General features: G+C 49.5%; 1 protein-coding gene across 2 annotated transcripts in view; it reads right to left on the minus strand.

The window, feature by feature from the left end:
• Positions 1-16,526, minus strand: part of LOC142260572 (germinal-center associated nuclear protein-like) — a 95,342-nt gene that overhangs the window by 67,269 nt on the left and 11,547 nt on the right. For both annotated transcript variants that reach the window (XM_075331998.1, XM_075331997.1), the window contains exons 5-7: positions 8,458-8,620; positions 8,214-8,374; positions 7,907-8,124 (exon numbers count right to left, since the gene is read on the minus strand). In XM_075331998.1, coding sequence (XP_075188113.1) covers positions 7,907-8,124; positions 8,214-8,374; positions 8,458-8,620 — 542 coding nt within the window. The remainder of the gene's footprint in view (positions 1-7,906; positions 8,125-8,213; positions 8,375-8,457; positions 8,621-16,526) is intronic.

Genomic DNA, 16,526 nt, shown 5'->3' on the forward strand with positions numbered 1-16,526 from the left:
AGTGCATAAGAGCGGCGCAGATTCGCCGTACGAGAAATGTAGAGTCTGAGTGCTCTCACCAGATCTAACAAATGCAAATCCTTTTCACACTGGTGAACTGGATGAGGACAAAAAGAGGGTAAGGAGATATCCTGATTGAGATGAAAAGAGGATACCACCTTAGGTAAAATTCCGGAACCGGACGCAGAACCACCTTGTCCTGGTGAAACACCAGGAAAGGGGCTTTGCATGACAGCGCCGCTAGCTCAGACACTCTCCGAAGCGATGTGACTGCTACTAGGAAGACCACCTTCTGCGAAAGGCGTGAGAGAGAAATGTTCTTCATTGGCTCGAAAGGTGGTTTCTGAAGAGCCATCAGCACCCTGTTCAGATCCCAGGGTTCTAACGGCCGCCTGTAAGGAGGGACTATGTGACAAACCCCCTGCAGGAACGTGCGCACCTGTGGAAGTCTGGCCAGGCGCTTCTGAAAAAACACAGAGAGCGCTGAGACTTGTCCCTTAAGAGAGCCGAGCGACAACCCTTTTTCCAATCCGGATTGAAGGAAGGAAAGAAAGGTGGGCAAGGCAAATGGCCAGGGAGAAAAACCCTGATCAGAGCACCAAGATAGGAATATCCTCCACGTCCTGTGGTAGATCTTGGCGGACGTTGGTTTCCTAGCCTGTCTCATAGTGGCAATGACCTCTTGAGATAACCCTGAAGACGCTAGGATCCAGGACTCAATGGCCACACAGTCAGGTTGAGGGCCGCAGAATTCAGATGGAAAATGGCCCTTGAGACAGCAAATCTGGGCGGTCTGGTAGTGCCCACGGTTGGCCCACCGTGAGATGCCACAGATCCGGGTACCACGACCTCCTCGGCCAGTCTGGAGCGACGAGGATGGCGCGGCGGCAGTCGGACCTGATCTTGCGTAACACTCTGGGCAACAGTGCCAGAGGAGGAAACACATAAGGGAGTTGAAACTGCGACCAATCCTGAACTAAGGCATCTGCCGCCAGAGCTTTGTGATCTTGAGATCGTGCCATGAATGTTGGGACTTTGTTGTTGTGCCGGGACGCCATTAGGTCGACGTCCGGCATGCCCCAGCGGCAACAGATCTCCTGAAACACGTCCGGGTGAAGGGACCATTCCCCTGCGTCCATGCCCTGGCGACTGAGAAAGTCTGCTTCCCAGTTTTCTACGCCGGGGATGTGAACTGCGGAGATGGTGGAGGCCGTGGCTTCCACCCACATCAGGATCCGCCGGACTTCCTGGAAGGCTTGCAGACTGCGTGTTCCCCCTTGGTGGTTGATGTATGCCACCGCTGTGGAGTTGTCCGACTGAATTCGGATCTGCTTGCCTTCCAGCCACGGCTGGAACGCTTTTAGGGCAAGATACACTGCCCTTATCTCCAGAACATTGATCTGAAGGGAGGACTCTGTCTGAGTCCAGGTTCCCTGAGCCCTGTGGTGGAGAAAAACCGCTCCCCACCCTGACAGGCTCGCGTCCGTCGTGACCACAGCCCATGATGGGGGAAGGAAGGATTTCCCCTTCGACAGAGAAGTGGGGAGAAGCCACCACTGAAGGGAAGCCTTGGCTGCCCGTGAAAGGGAGACGTTCCTGTCGAGGGACGTCGACTTCCTGTCCCATTTGCGGAGAATGTCCCATTGAAGAGGACGCAGATGAAACTGCGCAAAAGGAACTGCCTCCATTGCTGCTACCATCTTCCCTAGGAAGTGCATGAGGCGCCTCAGGGGGTGTGACTGACCTTGAAGGAGAGATTGCACCCCTGTCTGTAGTGAACGCTGTTTGTCCAGCGGAAGCTTCACTATCGCTGAGAGAGTATGAAACTCCATGCCAAGATATGTCAGTGATTGGGCCGGTGTCAGATTTGACTTTGCAAAATTGATGATCCACCCGAAACTCTGGAGAGTCTCCAGAGCAATGTTCAGGCTGTGCTGGCATGCCACTTGAGAGGGTGCCTTGACCAGCAGATCGTCTAAGTAAGGGATCACCGAGTGTCCCTGAGAGTGTAGGATTGCTACCACTGCTGCCATGACCTTGGTGAAGACCCGTGGGGCTGTCGCCAGGCCGAAAGGCAGAGCCACGAACTGAAGGTGTTCGTCCCCTATGGCGAAACGCAGGAAGCGCTGATGCTCTGGTGCAATCGGTACATGGAGATAAGCATCCTTGATGTCGATTGACGCCAGGAAGTCTCCTTGGGACATTGAGGCGATGACGGAGCGGAGCGATTCCATCCGGAACCGCCTGGTCTTTACGTGTTTGTTGAGCAGTTTTAGGTCCAGAACAGGACGGAATGATCCGTCCTTTTTCGGTACCACAAACAAGTTGGAGTAAAAACCGTGACCCTGTTGCTGAAGAGGAACAGGGATCACCACTCCTTCCGCCTTCAGAGTGCACACCGCCTGAAGAAGAGCATCGGCTCTCTCGGGGGGCGGAGATGTTCTGAAAAATCGAGTCGGAGGACGAGAGCTGAACTCTATCCTGTAACCGTGGGAAAGAATGTCTCTCACCCATCGGTCTTTTACCTGTGGCAGCCAGGCGTCGCAAAAGCGGGAAAGCCTGCCACCGACCGAGGATGCGGAGTGAGGAGGCCGAAAGTCATGAGGAGGCCGCCTTGGGAGCGGTTCCTCCGGCGGTCTTTTTAGGACGTGACTTAGACCGCCATGAATCGGAGTTCCTCTGATCCTTTTGAGGCCTTTTGGACGAGGAGAACTGAGACCTTCCCGTGGACCGAAAGGACCGAAACCTCGATTGTACCTTCCGTGGTTGAGGTCTGTTTGGTTTGGATTGGGGTAAGGATGAGTCCTTTCCCTTGGATTGTTTAATGATTTCATCCAAACGCTCACCAAACAGGCGGTCGCCAGAAAATGGCAAACCGGTTAAGAACTTTTTGGAAGCGGAGTCTGCCTTCCATTCACGTAGCCACATGGCCCTGCGGACTGCCACCGAATTGGCGGATGCTACCGCCGTACGGCTCGTAGAGTCCAGGACAGCATTAATGGCGTAGGACGCAAACGCCGACGCCTGAGTGGTTAAGGACACCACTTGCGGAACAGATGTACGTGTGATTGCATGAATCTGCGCATGACAAGCTGAGATAGCTTGGAGTGCCCAGACGGCTGCGAATGCTGGAGCAAAAGACGCGCCGATAGCTTCATAGATGGATTTCAACCATAGCTCCATCTGTCTGTCAGTGGCATCCTTGAGTGAAGCCCCATCTTCCATTGCAACTATGGATCTAGCCGCCAGTCTGGAGACAGGAGGATCCACCTTAGGACACTGAGCCCAGCCCTTGACCACGTCAGGGGGGAAGGGATAACGTGTATCCTTAAGGCGCTTGGAAAAACGTTTGTCCGGACAAGCTCGGTGTGTCTGGACTGCCTCTCTGAAGTCAGAGTGATCCAGAAACATACTCAATGTACGCTTGGGAGACCTGAAACGGAATTTCTCCTGCTGAGAAGCTGACTCCTCAATTGTAGGAGCTGGTGGAGAAATATCCAACACCTGATTGATGGTTGCTATAAGGTCATTCACTGTGGCGTCACCCTCAGGTGTATCCAGGTTGAGAGCGGTCTCAGGATCAGAATCCTGATCTGCTACCTCCGCTTCATCATCCAGAGAGTCCTCCTGCTGAGACCCTGAACAGTGTGATGAAGTCGAGGGAATTTCCCAGCGAGCCCGCTTAGGCGGCCTTGGACTGCGGTCCATGTCAGAGACCTCACCCTGGGACGCATGGGTCACCCCAGGAGCACTTTGCTGCTCCAATTGAGGGGGGCCTGGGGTCAATGATTGAACAGTGCCCGGGGCCTGAGTCACCGGTCTGGACTGTAAGGCCTCTAGTATCCTAGCAGACCATTTATCCATACTCTCAGACAGTTTTTCAGCAAATACTGCAAACTCCGTCCCTGTCACCTGGACAGTGGTAGCAGGTGGTTCCACCTGGGCCACCAGGCGGAGAGGCTCCGGCTGAGCAAGTGCCACAGGGGCCGAGCATTGCACACAATGAGGGTCAGTGGAACCTGCCGGTAGTATAGCCGCACATGAGGTACAGGTTGCAAAGTAAGCCTGTGCCTTGGCACCCTTGCTTTTTGTGGGTGACATGCTGTTATCTCCTCTGAGTCCAATCCAGGAGGGTATATAGCCAAAAATCAACAGTGCGACCGTACAGTGTAAATGTATAGCATATAAGCATATATATATATATATGTACACTCCGGCACTCAGTGGGGCCAGCACCTCAGGTGCTGCTTACCGACCGCTCAAAGCGGTTGTGTGATCGCCAGATTCCCTGCTGGGCCTCCCAGAGGCTGTTGTCTCTCCTCTACAGCGTCAGAAGTGCTGACAGGAATGAGTGCCGGCGTTCTGTGGGGAGGAGGGGGCCGTGGGCGTGCCCTAGAAAGTGCGGGAATCTGGAGCCCCACTGTGCTGAATGAGGGGGGAGGAGGATACAGAGTATGCCCCAGCCCTCAGCGCTGACGTCCTGTGCAGCGTCCCGCCCTTCCCCTGACTGACAGGCCTGGGGGCGGGAATATGCGATACTAGGCCGCAAAAGCCGGGGACTAAAGTTATAAGCGCGGCCGGCATATAAGCGCGGCCGGCGCGGTAGTCCCCGGCGCACTAACACTCCCAGCAGTGCTGCAGAGTCTATGGCACAAGCGCTCCATGCGCGGTCCCCACGGGGACACAGAGTACCTCACAGTAGCAGGGCCTTGTCCCAGTGCCTGGAGACAGAGTAGGATCCCACTTCACCCAGAGCCCATTAAGGGATGGGGAAGGAAAACAGCATGTGGCTCCTGCCTATGTACCCGCAATGGGTACCTCAACCTTAACAGCACCGCCGACCAGAGTGGGGTGAGAAGGGAGCATGCTGGGGGCCCTGTTATGGGCCCTCTTTTCTTCCATCCGACCTAGTCAGCAGCTGCTGCTGACTAAGATGTGGAGCTATGCGTGGATGTGTGCCTCCTTCGCACAAAGCATAAAAACTGAGGAGCCCGTGATGCACGGGGGGTGTATAGGCAGAAGGGGAGGGGCTTTACACTTTTAAGTGTAATACTTTGTGTGGCCTCCGGAGGCAGAAGCTATACACCCAATTGTCTGGGTCTCCCAATGGAGCGACAAAGAAAGGAAACCGTCGCTCTCAAAAAATAACAAAACTTGAAAGGAAGTGCCTCCTACAGACACTAAGCTAAAACTGAGCTTGCCTGGCCCGGCCAGGGGGTGTATACTGCAGAGGAGGAGCTATGCTTTTGTATCTACTTAGTGTCCTCCTATGGATAGGCAGCATAACACCCAAGGTCCTGTGTCCCCCAACGAGGCGTCAGAGAAAACTGGATTTTCTCGCTAATAGCACTGGAGGATATCGCACCATGGGGCATCATAGATCAAATGTCCCAGAAAGCGAGTAATACCAAAAAACTTGACCGTGCAGATCACAAAGGGCATGGTGGCTCTCAACACTTGGTGATCACTAACACTTAAGCAATAGAATAAACAAGTGTGAGAGCTGAAAAAAAATAAAAATAAAAGGGAGCTCCCAGTTCCGGGAGACTGAGAGGTGTGATGGGAGAACAATGCTCCACAAACGGAGAGACTGTTTTTGGAGGTTAGCCCCTATCAATGATAAAAAGACTAGCCTTGAAACAAAGTTGGGTAAAATCAACAATGGAGATTTCTGGAAAATAGGACAAGTCTAACATCCAAATTAATTCACAAAGGTGGATTGATGGGAGCAAAGATCATGAGGGTTCACCAAGAGAAGAGAAAAGTCTCCTAGTCATTCTCTGGAATGAGAGGAGTATTGCCAAGAGCTAAGTTAGAGTTTGCATTAGAGGTGGTAATTTGAAAAAAGCAGTTTCCATAAAAGAGACACGATGTAGAGTCTCACCTACTGGCTTAAATGAGACGGCGAGCTTCAAGCCCCATTTATAAATATGCAGAAAATTGTAATCCTTTTTAATCTACTTTTTAATTTATATAATTTAATCCTGTGTGCACCACAATATGTTTATTTTTGCAACATAGTAGTCTAATTTTTGTTCCATCTAATTCTAGCTCCTATGATTTGCATGAAGCAGCACTTTAAAATCTTCATTTGCTGATATACCTGATCATCAGTATGGCTGAATATTTTATCCATTATTACATCTAAAGGCCCCATTACATGCAACGACATCGCTAACGAGATGTCGTTAGGGTCACGGAATTCGTGACGCAAATCTGGCCTCGTTAGCGACGTTGTTGCGTGTGACACGTATAAGCGACCACCGATGCAAAATACTAACCAAATAGTTGATTGTTGACACGTCGTCCATTTCCCAAATATCGTTGTGGGCGCAGGTTGTTCGTCGTACCTGAGGCAGCACACATCGCTACATGTGACACCCCGGGAACAACGAACAACAGCGTTCCTGCGTCCTCCGGCAAAGAGGTGGGTGTGACTTTCATGCGGCTGCTCTCCGCCCCTTCGATTGAACGTCTGCCGTGTGACGTCGCTGTGACGCCGCATGAACCGCCCCCTTGGAAAAGAGGCTGTTCGCCGGCCATAGCGACGTCACTAGGAAGGTAAGTATGTATGACGGGTACTAGCGATTTTGTACGCCACGGGCAGAGATTTGCCAGTGACCCACAAACGACGGGGGCGGGTGCTTTCAAGAGCGACATCGCTAGTGAGGTCGCTGCATGTAAAGCCCCCTTAAGGCATTGAGATCTAATACAAGAAAAGAAGATGAGGGAAAAGAACCCACTGATTTACTACATCATAATGTCTTTTACACTCTATCGAGTGATGTATTTATATATTTCCTTGTGTCTTCATTATATCTATACATTCTATTTACTATTGTGATTTTTACTGTTTCCCTACAGTCATTTGGATATGCTGTATATATTTTGGACAGGTGGTGGCACATATTGGGCATGCGCTGTAGTGCCGTAATTGAAAAGTGCCCCTAAGTTCATCTTGGCCGGATACATGTGACCGTGTGGTCATATGAGTGGAGACACACACATGCTCCTTCGTTGCCCAGGTCCCGGATGATGCCAGAATGCGGGTCTTCCATCATGTCGTGTCATCATAACGATGTTGTGCCCACACACCACCTGACCTATCGCGACTGACACACCGCATTTTATGCTAACATGCCCTTTTCGGCCATCTTTTTCTAATACATCTCTAGTTGCTCTATACTCTATAGAACCTGCATTGTGTACCATGTGTAATGCTCATATGCCCCTTAGTAATTATTTTACAGGAGATATATATATATAACACTTACTCTATACACTTATTTCCTGATGAAACTAGTATAGCGGTGTACCGCACGTTGGGTTCATCTGTGCCTATCTGCATGTCACAAGGTATTTATAGGAGGCTGTACATATGGATCCTTACAACACATCATAAAATACTAACCATGTATACTCTATGCGGTATTTTTTTGACAAAAATCCTATTAAGCAGAGCTGTCATTCCATGTCTTATTCTCTGTGCATGTTGTTTTCCTAACACACTAATTGTTATTATAGTTCTTTTACAATCATATGCGCACTGATCATTCTCCGCTAATTCATATATTATGGACATTGGCAGATAGACCTTTGTTTACCGTGTCATTGTTGCTGCACCTATTTTGGGTACTGTGCTCCTCCTCACCTATAATATTTGATAGTATGACAATCATGATCTGTACTTAACTATATAGTTCCTATTTTTCTAATCTAATTAGCAACTACAGAAAAAATAAAATCAACTGTGGTTCTCGGTTATATCGATAAGTTTGCACATTTGTGGTTTTGAGAGAATAGTAATTTAAATATTTCAGTAATTAGTTTTTATTTTAGGTTTTTAACTTGGTTATAAGGAGAAAAAAAAAGAAAACACTTTCCCGGTGGCATCCTTTTTACTTACCTGTTGGTATTGCAGGTTCATAACTGCTGATACTTCCAGTATATTTATTCTGGGCATCAAAGCTGCAAACCGGCATATGCAAAAAAAACTGTGGGAGTGGAGCTCCATTCACAATTTCCCCTATAGACATTTGTCGCTTAGAACTGATATAGGAGCTCCTCTTTGGCTGCAAAGGAACCAAAGGCTCAACAAATGCAGCACGATTCAGCTCTACAAAACTTTCAAGAAAAAAAGAAAACAAACATTAATTATCAAAGACAATTAAGACTGTATATTCCAGAGATTTCCAATCTTAAGACACACTTACCCTTCACTAACACTTAAGCCATAGGATGCAAGAAAATCTATAGCTTCCTCAGTATCATGGAAAGAGAGGAGACGAACCATATTTTCTAGAGGAAATAGTGTGGGTCTCTGATAACTGGCTGTGTACGCTACATTCAAGGCACGGAATGCATCTCTTCGTATCTGGGAGAGACACAGATAAAGCATTAAATTGCACCCAGAAACAAATTAAAAAAGTTTAAGCTTTGACCAGAGTAATCTATTACCTGGGGGAAATAACAATGTAATATGCAGCTGTTAAGGTAAGATGCAGAACGGACAAGCTTGAAGAATCGGACAAAGTTAGTGCTATTTAGCGCAGCGAACACTTGGACGGCATACTTCACTTCTTCTGCGTTGCGAACAGACTCTGGAAACTGTTGCACTTCTCTGAAGAAAAAAGAAAAAATGTATTCAATTTAGGGAATTTCAAAAGGAAGATTTTTGTGTACTCACCGTAAAATATTTTTCTCTGAGCCTTCATTGGGGAACACAGGACCATGGGTGTATGCTGCTGTTGCCAGGAGGTTGACACTATGCAAACTATTAAGAAAAAAAGTTAGCTCCTCCTCTGCATTGTACACCCTGTGACTGACCAGGAACCAAGCCAGTTTAGTGCACAAGCAGTAGGAGAAGCTGTAGCTATAGTTATTCAAGAAATAAGAAATTACCATTCCAAACAGGGCGGGTGCTGTGTTCCCCAATGAAGGCTCAGAGAAAAAGATTTTACGGTGAGTACACAAAAATCTTCCTTCCTTTCTCTCTTGCCTTATTGAGGGACACAGGACCATGGGACTTCACAAAGCAGTCCCTGGGAGAGAACAAACCCTTAACAACTGGTAAAGTCAGAACAACAGACTGACCGTTAACTATAAAAGGTAGTAAAGAACTGAGACGATTCCTTCAGAGTCAGAGGTGAGCCTCCGCCGCTTGCAGAACCTGTCTTCCCCAGGGCAGCATCCGCAGAGGCCTGCATATGCACCCTGTAGAACCTGGTGAACGTGTGGATGCTGGACAGGGAGCGGCTTTGGAAAGTTGAACAGCTGAGGCTTGATGGCGAAAAGCCAAGGAAGCTCCCACCACTCGGGTGGAATGAGCCTTCACCCTTCCGGGGAGGCTGGCACCCCTGACCCTGTAGGCCTCTTGGATAGCTGATCTAATCCAACGGCCAATTGTGGATTTCGAGGCTGAGGCACCTTTCCTCTGCCCCTCCACTGAGGACAAAGAGTGTCTGATTTGCAAAACGGCGCGGTCCGAGAAACAAATCCTCAGAGCCCTGACAAGATCCAAGTTATGCAGAGCCTTTTCAAATGAATGGACCGGAGCCGGACAGAATGAGGGCAGGGTGATTTCATCATTAAGGTGAAAGGGAGAAACTACCTTTGAGAGGAAGACAGTGAAGGTTGGAGAACTACCTTGTCCTGGTGGGAAACCAGGTAGGGAGCCTGACGTGAAAGGGCTGCCAATTCCGAAACTCACCTGACAGACGTGATAGCCATTAGAAACGCAACTTTCCAGGAGAGTAATGAGAGAGATATTTCGAGCAGAGGTTCAAAAGGCGATTGCTGGAGGATCCCTAAAACCAAATTAAGGTCCCACGGATGCAGAGGCTGATGATCATGAGGAACTAGATGGGCTACACCCCCTGAAGAGGTAAGCGGCGACTTTCCACGTTGTTCACACCATGAAAGAAAAGATCTTCAGGTTCTATGATAAATGCAACCCGAGGAGAGCTTTCTGAGATTTATCATAGTGGAAAAGACCTGGGGGGGGAGTAGACCAGCTCTGGCTAGAATCCAGGATTCAAGAGCCACGCCGTCAAACACGGCCTTGCGGAGTTCTGGTGGCAAATCGGCTCCTGTGACAGAAGATCTGGCCAGTCGGGAAGCCGTCAGAGAGTGTCGCCTGGTAATTGGACGAGCTCCGAGTACCAGGCCCTCCTGGGCCAATCTGGTGCCGCCAATATCACCGAGAGTCCCTCCGCCTTGACCTTCTTGATCACCCTCGGAATGAGGGGAAGCGGAATATGTAAGGGAGACGAAACTGCGACCACGGCAGGGCCAGGGCGTCGGAGTGCATTGCGTGTGGGTTGCGAGATCGGGCTAGGAAGGGGAGGACCTTGGTGTTTTGGCGAGATGCCATGAGGTCCACGTCTGAAGGACCCCACCTGTGACAGATCTGTTGGAACACCTCGTCGTGGAGGGACCACTCTTCCGCTGCCAGACCTTGTCGGCTTAGGAAGGCCGCGGCCCAGTTCTCTACTCCTGGGATGTGAACCGTGGAGATGACAGAAGCATGAGTCTCTGCCCAACGAAGAATCTTTTGAATTCTTCATCGCTGCTAAGCTGCGGGTCCCTCCTTGATAACTGATGTATGCTACAGCAGTGGCATTGTCGGATTGAATCCGAACAGGGAGACCAGAGAGGAACCCTGATGGGCTAGAAGGATGGTCCTCGACTGTAAAATGTTGATCGGTAGGGTGCGTTCCAGGAGAGACCAGCGACCCTGAACCGTGTGATGATGGAATATAGCTCCCCAATCTATCAGGCTGGCCTCTGTTGTGACTACTTGCCAGTGAATCGGGAGGCAGTATCTCCCTTGGGAGAGCGAAGAGTGATGGTCCCACCAGAGTAGGGGGTGAATCAGCCTCTGGGAAAGAATAACAGGTCGGTCTAGGGAAGCCAGTTTCCTGTCCCACGCCGAAGGGAGAACCAGCTGAAGAGGACGAAGGTGAAACTGAGCGAACGGGATGGCTTCCATCGCCGCCAACATCTTCCCCAAAGTTCTCATCCCGAACTGCAGAGGTAGCCTGCTATTGCGCCGGAGGAACTGAATGCCCTGCCTCAGAGAGGTCCGTTTCTCTACTGGTAGAAACACCCAAGCTCGAGAAGTGTCTAGGACCATGTCCAAAAAGACGAGACGTTGAGATGGGACTAAAGACAACTTTTGGCGGTTGACGAGCCAGCCCAACCTCGAGAGAGAGTCTCCAAGCAGATTTGCACACTCTCTGAGAAGGCAGGAAATGACTGTTCGTTTATTAGGTCATCCAGATACGGGATGACTACAAAACCTCTGGGACAAAGCACGGTCATGACAGCGTACAAGTAGGCGTCTTGTATATCAAAGGAGGCCAGGAATTCTCCCGGTTCCATAGACACAATCACAGACCTTAGTGACTCCATGTGAAAAAGAGTCAAGTCCACAATGCCCTGTTTACCCTCTTGAGATTTAAAATAGGACTGGCTGAGCCGTTCTATTTGGGGAACCACGAAAAGATTCGAGTAAAAGCCTGTGTAAAGTTGTTTGGTGGGAACTGGTATGATGACGCCTGCATCGCGAAGTTCTGCAATAGCCTGAGAAAAGGCCCGATTTTGGGCCGTGAATTTGGGAATGCGTCTCATAGAGAAGGTGAACTCGATTTTGTAACTGGTGGATACCAGTTCTCGCACCCAGGCGTCGTCTATGTAGGAAAGCCAGGCATCCTGAAACAGGGAAATCTCTTGTGAGGTGTGCGCTTTGGGCGCTGTTGTGGAAGAGAGGTGCTCTTACCCCCTGTAGCAGCATCATGATCCTATCAAGTGTTTCGCCGAAAAGGCGAAAACCATGAAAGGGTAATCCCATCATGCACTCCACCCTTTTAGCCAGGGAGTCCGACGAATCACCACCGAGTTGCTGGCCACCGTGGCGGCATAATATGCAGAGTCTAGGGAAGCGTATATAAGGTATTTGGCGGCCATGGATATTTGGTCAATTAGCTCAATCAACTCGGAAGGCAAACCTTCTGCATAGAGGCCTCTCTGTAAACTCTTGCTCCAGACCGCAAGAGCTTTAGTAGCCCACACTGTGGCAAATGAGGGACAGAGGGAGGAACCCGCCGCCTTAATAGACCGAGCCAGAGCCTCAACGGTGCGGTCGGTGGGTTCTTTGAGAGAGGCACTGTCTAGAATAGAGAGTACTGTGTGCTTGGCCAGTCGAGACACAGGAAGGTCAACAGGGAACTCTGCCCAATCCTTCACTAGCTCCGGTGAGAACGGATAGAGAAGGGAGAGGCACCGTTGCAAGGAAACGTTTTTTTCTGGGTGAGCTCTCTGCTTGACCAGAATGGCGGTAAAGTCGGGATTATTAGAAAAATATCTCAGGGCTTGCTTAGGTTTTTTCAAAGAAACCGTTTTTGAAGCCGCAGGCGGATCTTCCTCCACCGACAGAGTTTGTTTAACAGCCGAGATTAAACTGTCGATCGTCTGCCGGATATTGGATGCCTGCTCCGCGTCCAATTCCAGGTCGGAGTCCAACTCTGGAGACATATCGTAGGCCGACCCTGACGCAGAGACTCGGAGTCATCCTGGGATGAGGTTGGGTAGTATGGAACCGTTTGGAGGATTTCTTCTAGATCCTAGTGGGGACCCTATCCTGAGCCTGGGATGCAGGGTTGTTCTGGTTATCTGCGGCGGAGGGGGGATCCTGGGATGACACCGCAACTGGGGAATTGCGGTCCAGACACAGGGGGGATGACTGGCCTGAGAATTTCTGATTTCAGAACGTGCAAGCTGAGTAACGCACTATAAGGGGAGTCTGTGTCTTCCGCACTTTTGGATTAGATATAAAGTAAAGCAATGTAGTAATCTGCTCGCTTCCCTTAACTTCTATGAAAGTTATAGGGTCCCCTAGTGTTGAGGATAAAGAATTGAGTATCCAAAAATACTTAATTCAGCCATTTCATAGACTCCGTTATATAGTTCAGTAGATGTGAACTAACACTCATATTTGTGAATGCTTTTGTTTCTTACTAACATGTATATATGTATATTGCATATTCAGTGTATTTTCCTTAGACACAGTATATACCAGCACATGTAATTGTAAAGATGGCCGCCATTTCCTGTTTTGCACGCAAGACAGATGGACAAAGGAAATTCCTGGAGTCTGGACTGACCAATCCAAGGAGGATGTGTAGATCTCTCTACGTCATGAAGCCTTGCCCTGCGATACTTGATTGGACTAAAACTTTTGTTTACACCCCCTTACTGCTTGGTCTAGAGTTTCTTTCAAATAATAAAGCACATAAAGCACTTGGTTGAGAGCCAGTCATGGAGATAGATGTAACTGACTTGCTGTCCAGTTATTTAATCTCACGTGCACACATGACATTTTAATTAGACACAGCAGCCAGATCCAGAGAGATCCTTTGAGTCTCATCATCATCGTCATTTTAACCTTGACACTAGTACAGAGAAAGTCTAAATTTTTCAGTAAATAGCTGAAGCCCTGCAGCACCGAGCCTCCTGAGCAAGGAGAGCTTACCCCGTTCAGGCCCTGGCGCAGAAGCCGCTGGCTGTGTCCCCCCAAGAGAATAGCCGATTTCCCAAGATGGCGCTGCTGTCGTGGGCGTATCTGCAGCCTGAGGGTGCTAAGCGGGAAAACAGCGGATGGAGCCCCCACCATTGTGGAGGAGCGAATATCGGCCTGTATTCCCAGCGTTGTGGGAGAGAGGCAGCGGCTGCCACCTTTGTGGAGGAAGGATTATCACCCTGTATTATCACCCTGTATTCCCAGTGTTGTGGGAGAAAGGCAGCGGCCCCCACCTTTGTTGAGGTGGAATTATCGCCCTTTATTATCGGCCTGTATACCCAGCGTTGTGGGAGAGAGGCAGCGGCCCCCACCTTTGCGGGGACGGGGCTTTCTGCCTCGCAAGAACAACAGAGGAAGGGGGCATGGCCCACGACCGAGCAGGCCGTAGCCGGGAGCTAAATTAGCGCCTGGTCTGCAATACGCCAGGGATAGCGCAACACTGCAGCACAGCGGGCGCTGAAGCAGGGAGACCTTCTCCCCTGCCGCTCCAACGCTGATCTGGACCTGCCTGGAGTCGATAACGCTCCCTACCTGAGTCCAGGAGGTCCGTTGGAAGCCGCGCCGGCTGGGTAAGAACCTGGAGGGAAGCAGACTTTGGGTCAGCTGCCCCATGCAACAGGTAGGCGGACGGCAGACTTGCATCCCAAGTCCTGGAACTGCCGAACGTTACCACTCTCGGCGCTGCTTGCCTAGAAGCGCGTTGAGGGGGAGCCTGGTCAGGAAATAGAAACGGGGGGGGCTCTGAGCACCAGGGTGACGCAGAGCATAGATCGTCCGGCCACTTAGGAAGAGGGGAGACCTGGCGGTGAAGCCACCCTGTGTCCCTCTTCCCCCATACGGGGAGAGCAGGAGTGTGGAACACCCTGTCGCCCATCTGAGAATAGAACAGAAGAAAGGTTAGTGGGCTAAAAAATGAGCCCGAATAGGGAAAAAAACGGAAGAGAACGGCATCAAAACAGGCCCATGTCCACCTCCTAGGAGATTAAGCAAAAAACTGTCTTGGTTCCTGGTCAGTCACAGGGTGTACACTGTGGAGGAGGAGCTAACTTTCTTTCTTAATAGTTTGCATAGTGTGAACCTCCTGGCAACAGCAGCATACACCCATGGCCCTGTGTACCCCAATAAGGCAAGAGAGAAATATTTCTAAACAAGATGTGTAGCACAAGGAAGAATAAAAAATCCTAGATAAAATTAGGTAATCATTTATGGAACACTCACAATACAGCAATCAGAGGCAGTTTTACCTCTACACCAGTGAAGTGCAAGGGAACCAAAGACGGCTGGGTCCAGCAATCCAGGTAACGTCAAACCAGTGATTACAAGCTTTATGGAAAGAGCTTATAAGCACCATATTCTTTGCCTAGGAAACCGTCCATCTGACAGGCTGCATCGGTGGTCGGTAATCTAGGCAACCAGCTTTACACAACAGAATTAAAAATCTCTCTTGGTTCTTGGGAATGGATGGGATTTTTAATAAGAAGCAAAATAGTAAAGGTTGTGGTTTTTACAAGCACTTTCCAAGTATAACCATTGAAGATGTTGAGAGAAGCCTTTGTGTGGACTCTAATGGGATCTTTACACTAAATCAAAAAAGTTGCACTAGATATATTACAGCAGGGTTGAAAAACAATAATCCTCCTTTTTAGCCAAGGAAGAGTATGTGGCTGTTTTGCTTCACACAGAATTAATGATTTGAATGAAACAGTGAAGTTGTAGTAGAAAGGTCTGTAATAAAAATTACATTTATCGATCCGCTCTGTGCGTTCCAGTGAGCTTCAACTTTTCTGCAGACCCATCTACAGATCCACCATCCAGTACATTTTAATGTAAATGATATTGTTCAGTTTTGCACATCACAATGAGCCTTCACACCAGACTGAGTGGCCCTAAGGGCTATGCTCTACCTACTGCATTCCTATGGCTTACAGCAACCAGAATGATGACAGCAAATCCGCAATCCCCGTACATTCGGCTGATAGATCAGGTCCAGAGACCTGGCAGTTGTGCCGGTATTGTGATCCAAACATGGTGCGTGTTTGATAGATGTGTGCAATCCTACTAATAGTGACCGCTGAAACCCTTTGGAAATTCCCAAAATCCATCAATAACAGCGGCAGACTCCTGCAACTCCCCCATAAGAACAGTACTGGCAGCCCACCCTTACACCCCCTATATTTCTACAACAAAGACAGTTGCAGACTCCTGATACACCCCCTGCCCAATATTTTCATAATAGCAGTGACACACCACGGTTACTTACCGGTAGCCGATTTTTCCAGAACCCATGACAGCACCACGTGAGAGAGGGATCCGCCCAGCGAGGACAGGAAACCATTCTGAATAAAAGGGCGGTACCTCTTCCCTTCGTCAGTTGATTACTGAGAATGAGAGGACCTCCAACAATCGTTAGAACTTACTCCATCACCACTTAACACACAGAAGCACCCCCAGAAGTGCACACCAAGGATGAGAAAGGGAGGGATTATATGGGTGCTGTCATGGGTTCTGGAAAAACCGGCTACCGGTAAGTAACCGTGGTGTTTTCCCCTCACCCATGACAGCACCACGTGAGAGATTTCCAGAGAAAACCTAATTAGGGAGGGACCACCGCCTCAAGCACCAGTCTACCAAACGAAAGAGCAGCCGAGGAGGATAGGTCCAACCGATAGTGCCGGAAAAAAGTAGACTGTAAGGACCAGGTAGCGGCCCTACAAATTTGTTCAATAGATACCTGCGCACGTTCAGCCCAGGCCACCGGTTTTCAGAACGGGGGTCCCCCATCAAGGACAGGAAACCAACTGACGAAGGGGAGAGGTACCGCCCTTTTATTCAGAATGGTTTCCTGTCCTCGCTGGGCGGATCCCTCTCGCACGTGGTGCTGTCATGGGTGAGGGGAAAAGAAGGGAATTTTGTTTACTTACCGTAAATTCCTTTTCTTCTAGCTCCT

Source organism: Anomaloglossus baeobatrachus, unplaced genomic scaffold (genome assembly GCF_048569485.1).
Source record: "Anomaloglossus baeobatrachus isolate aAnoBae1 unplaced genomic scaffold, aAnoBae1.hap1 Scaffold_133, whole genome shotgun sequence".
Lineage (NCBI taxonomy): Eukaryota > Metazoa > Chordata > Amphibia > Anura > Aromobatidae > Anomaloglossus > Anomaloglossus baeobatrachus.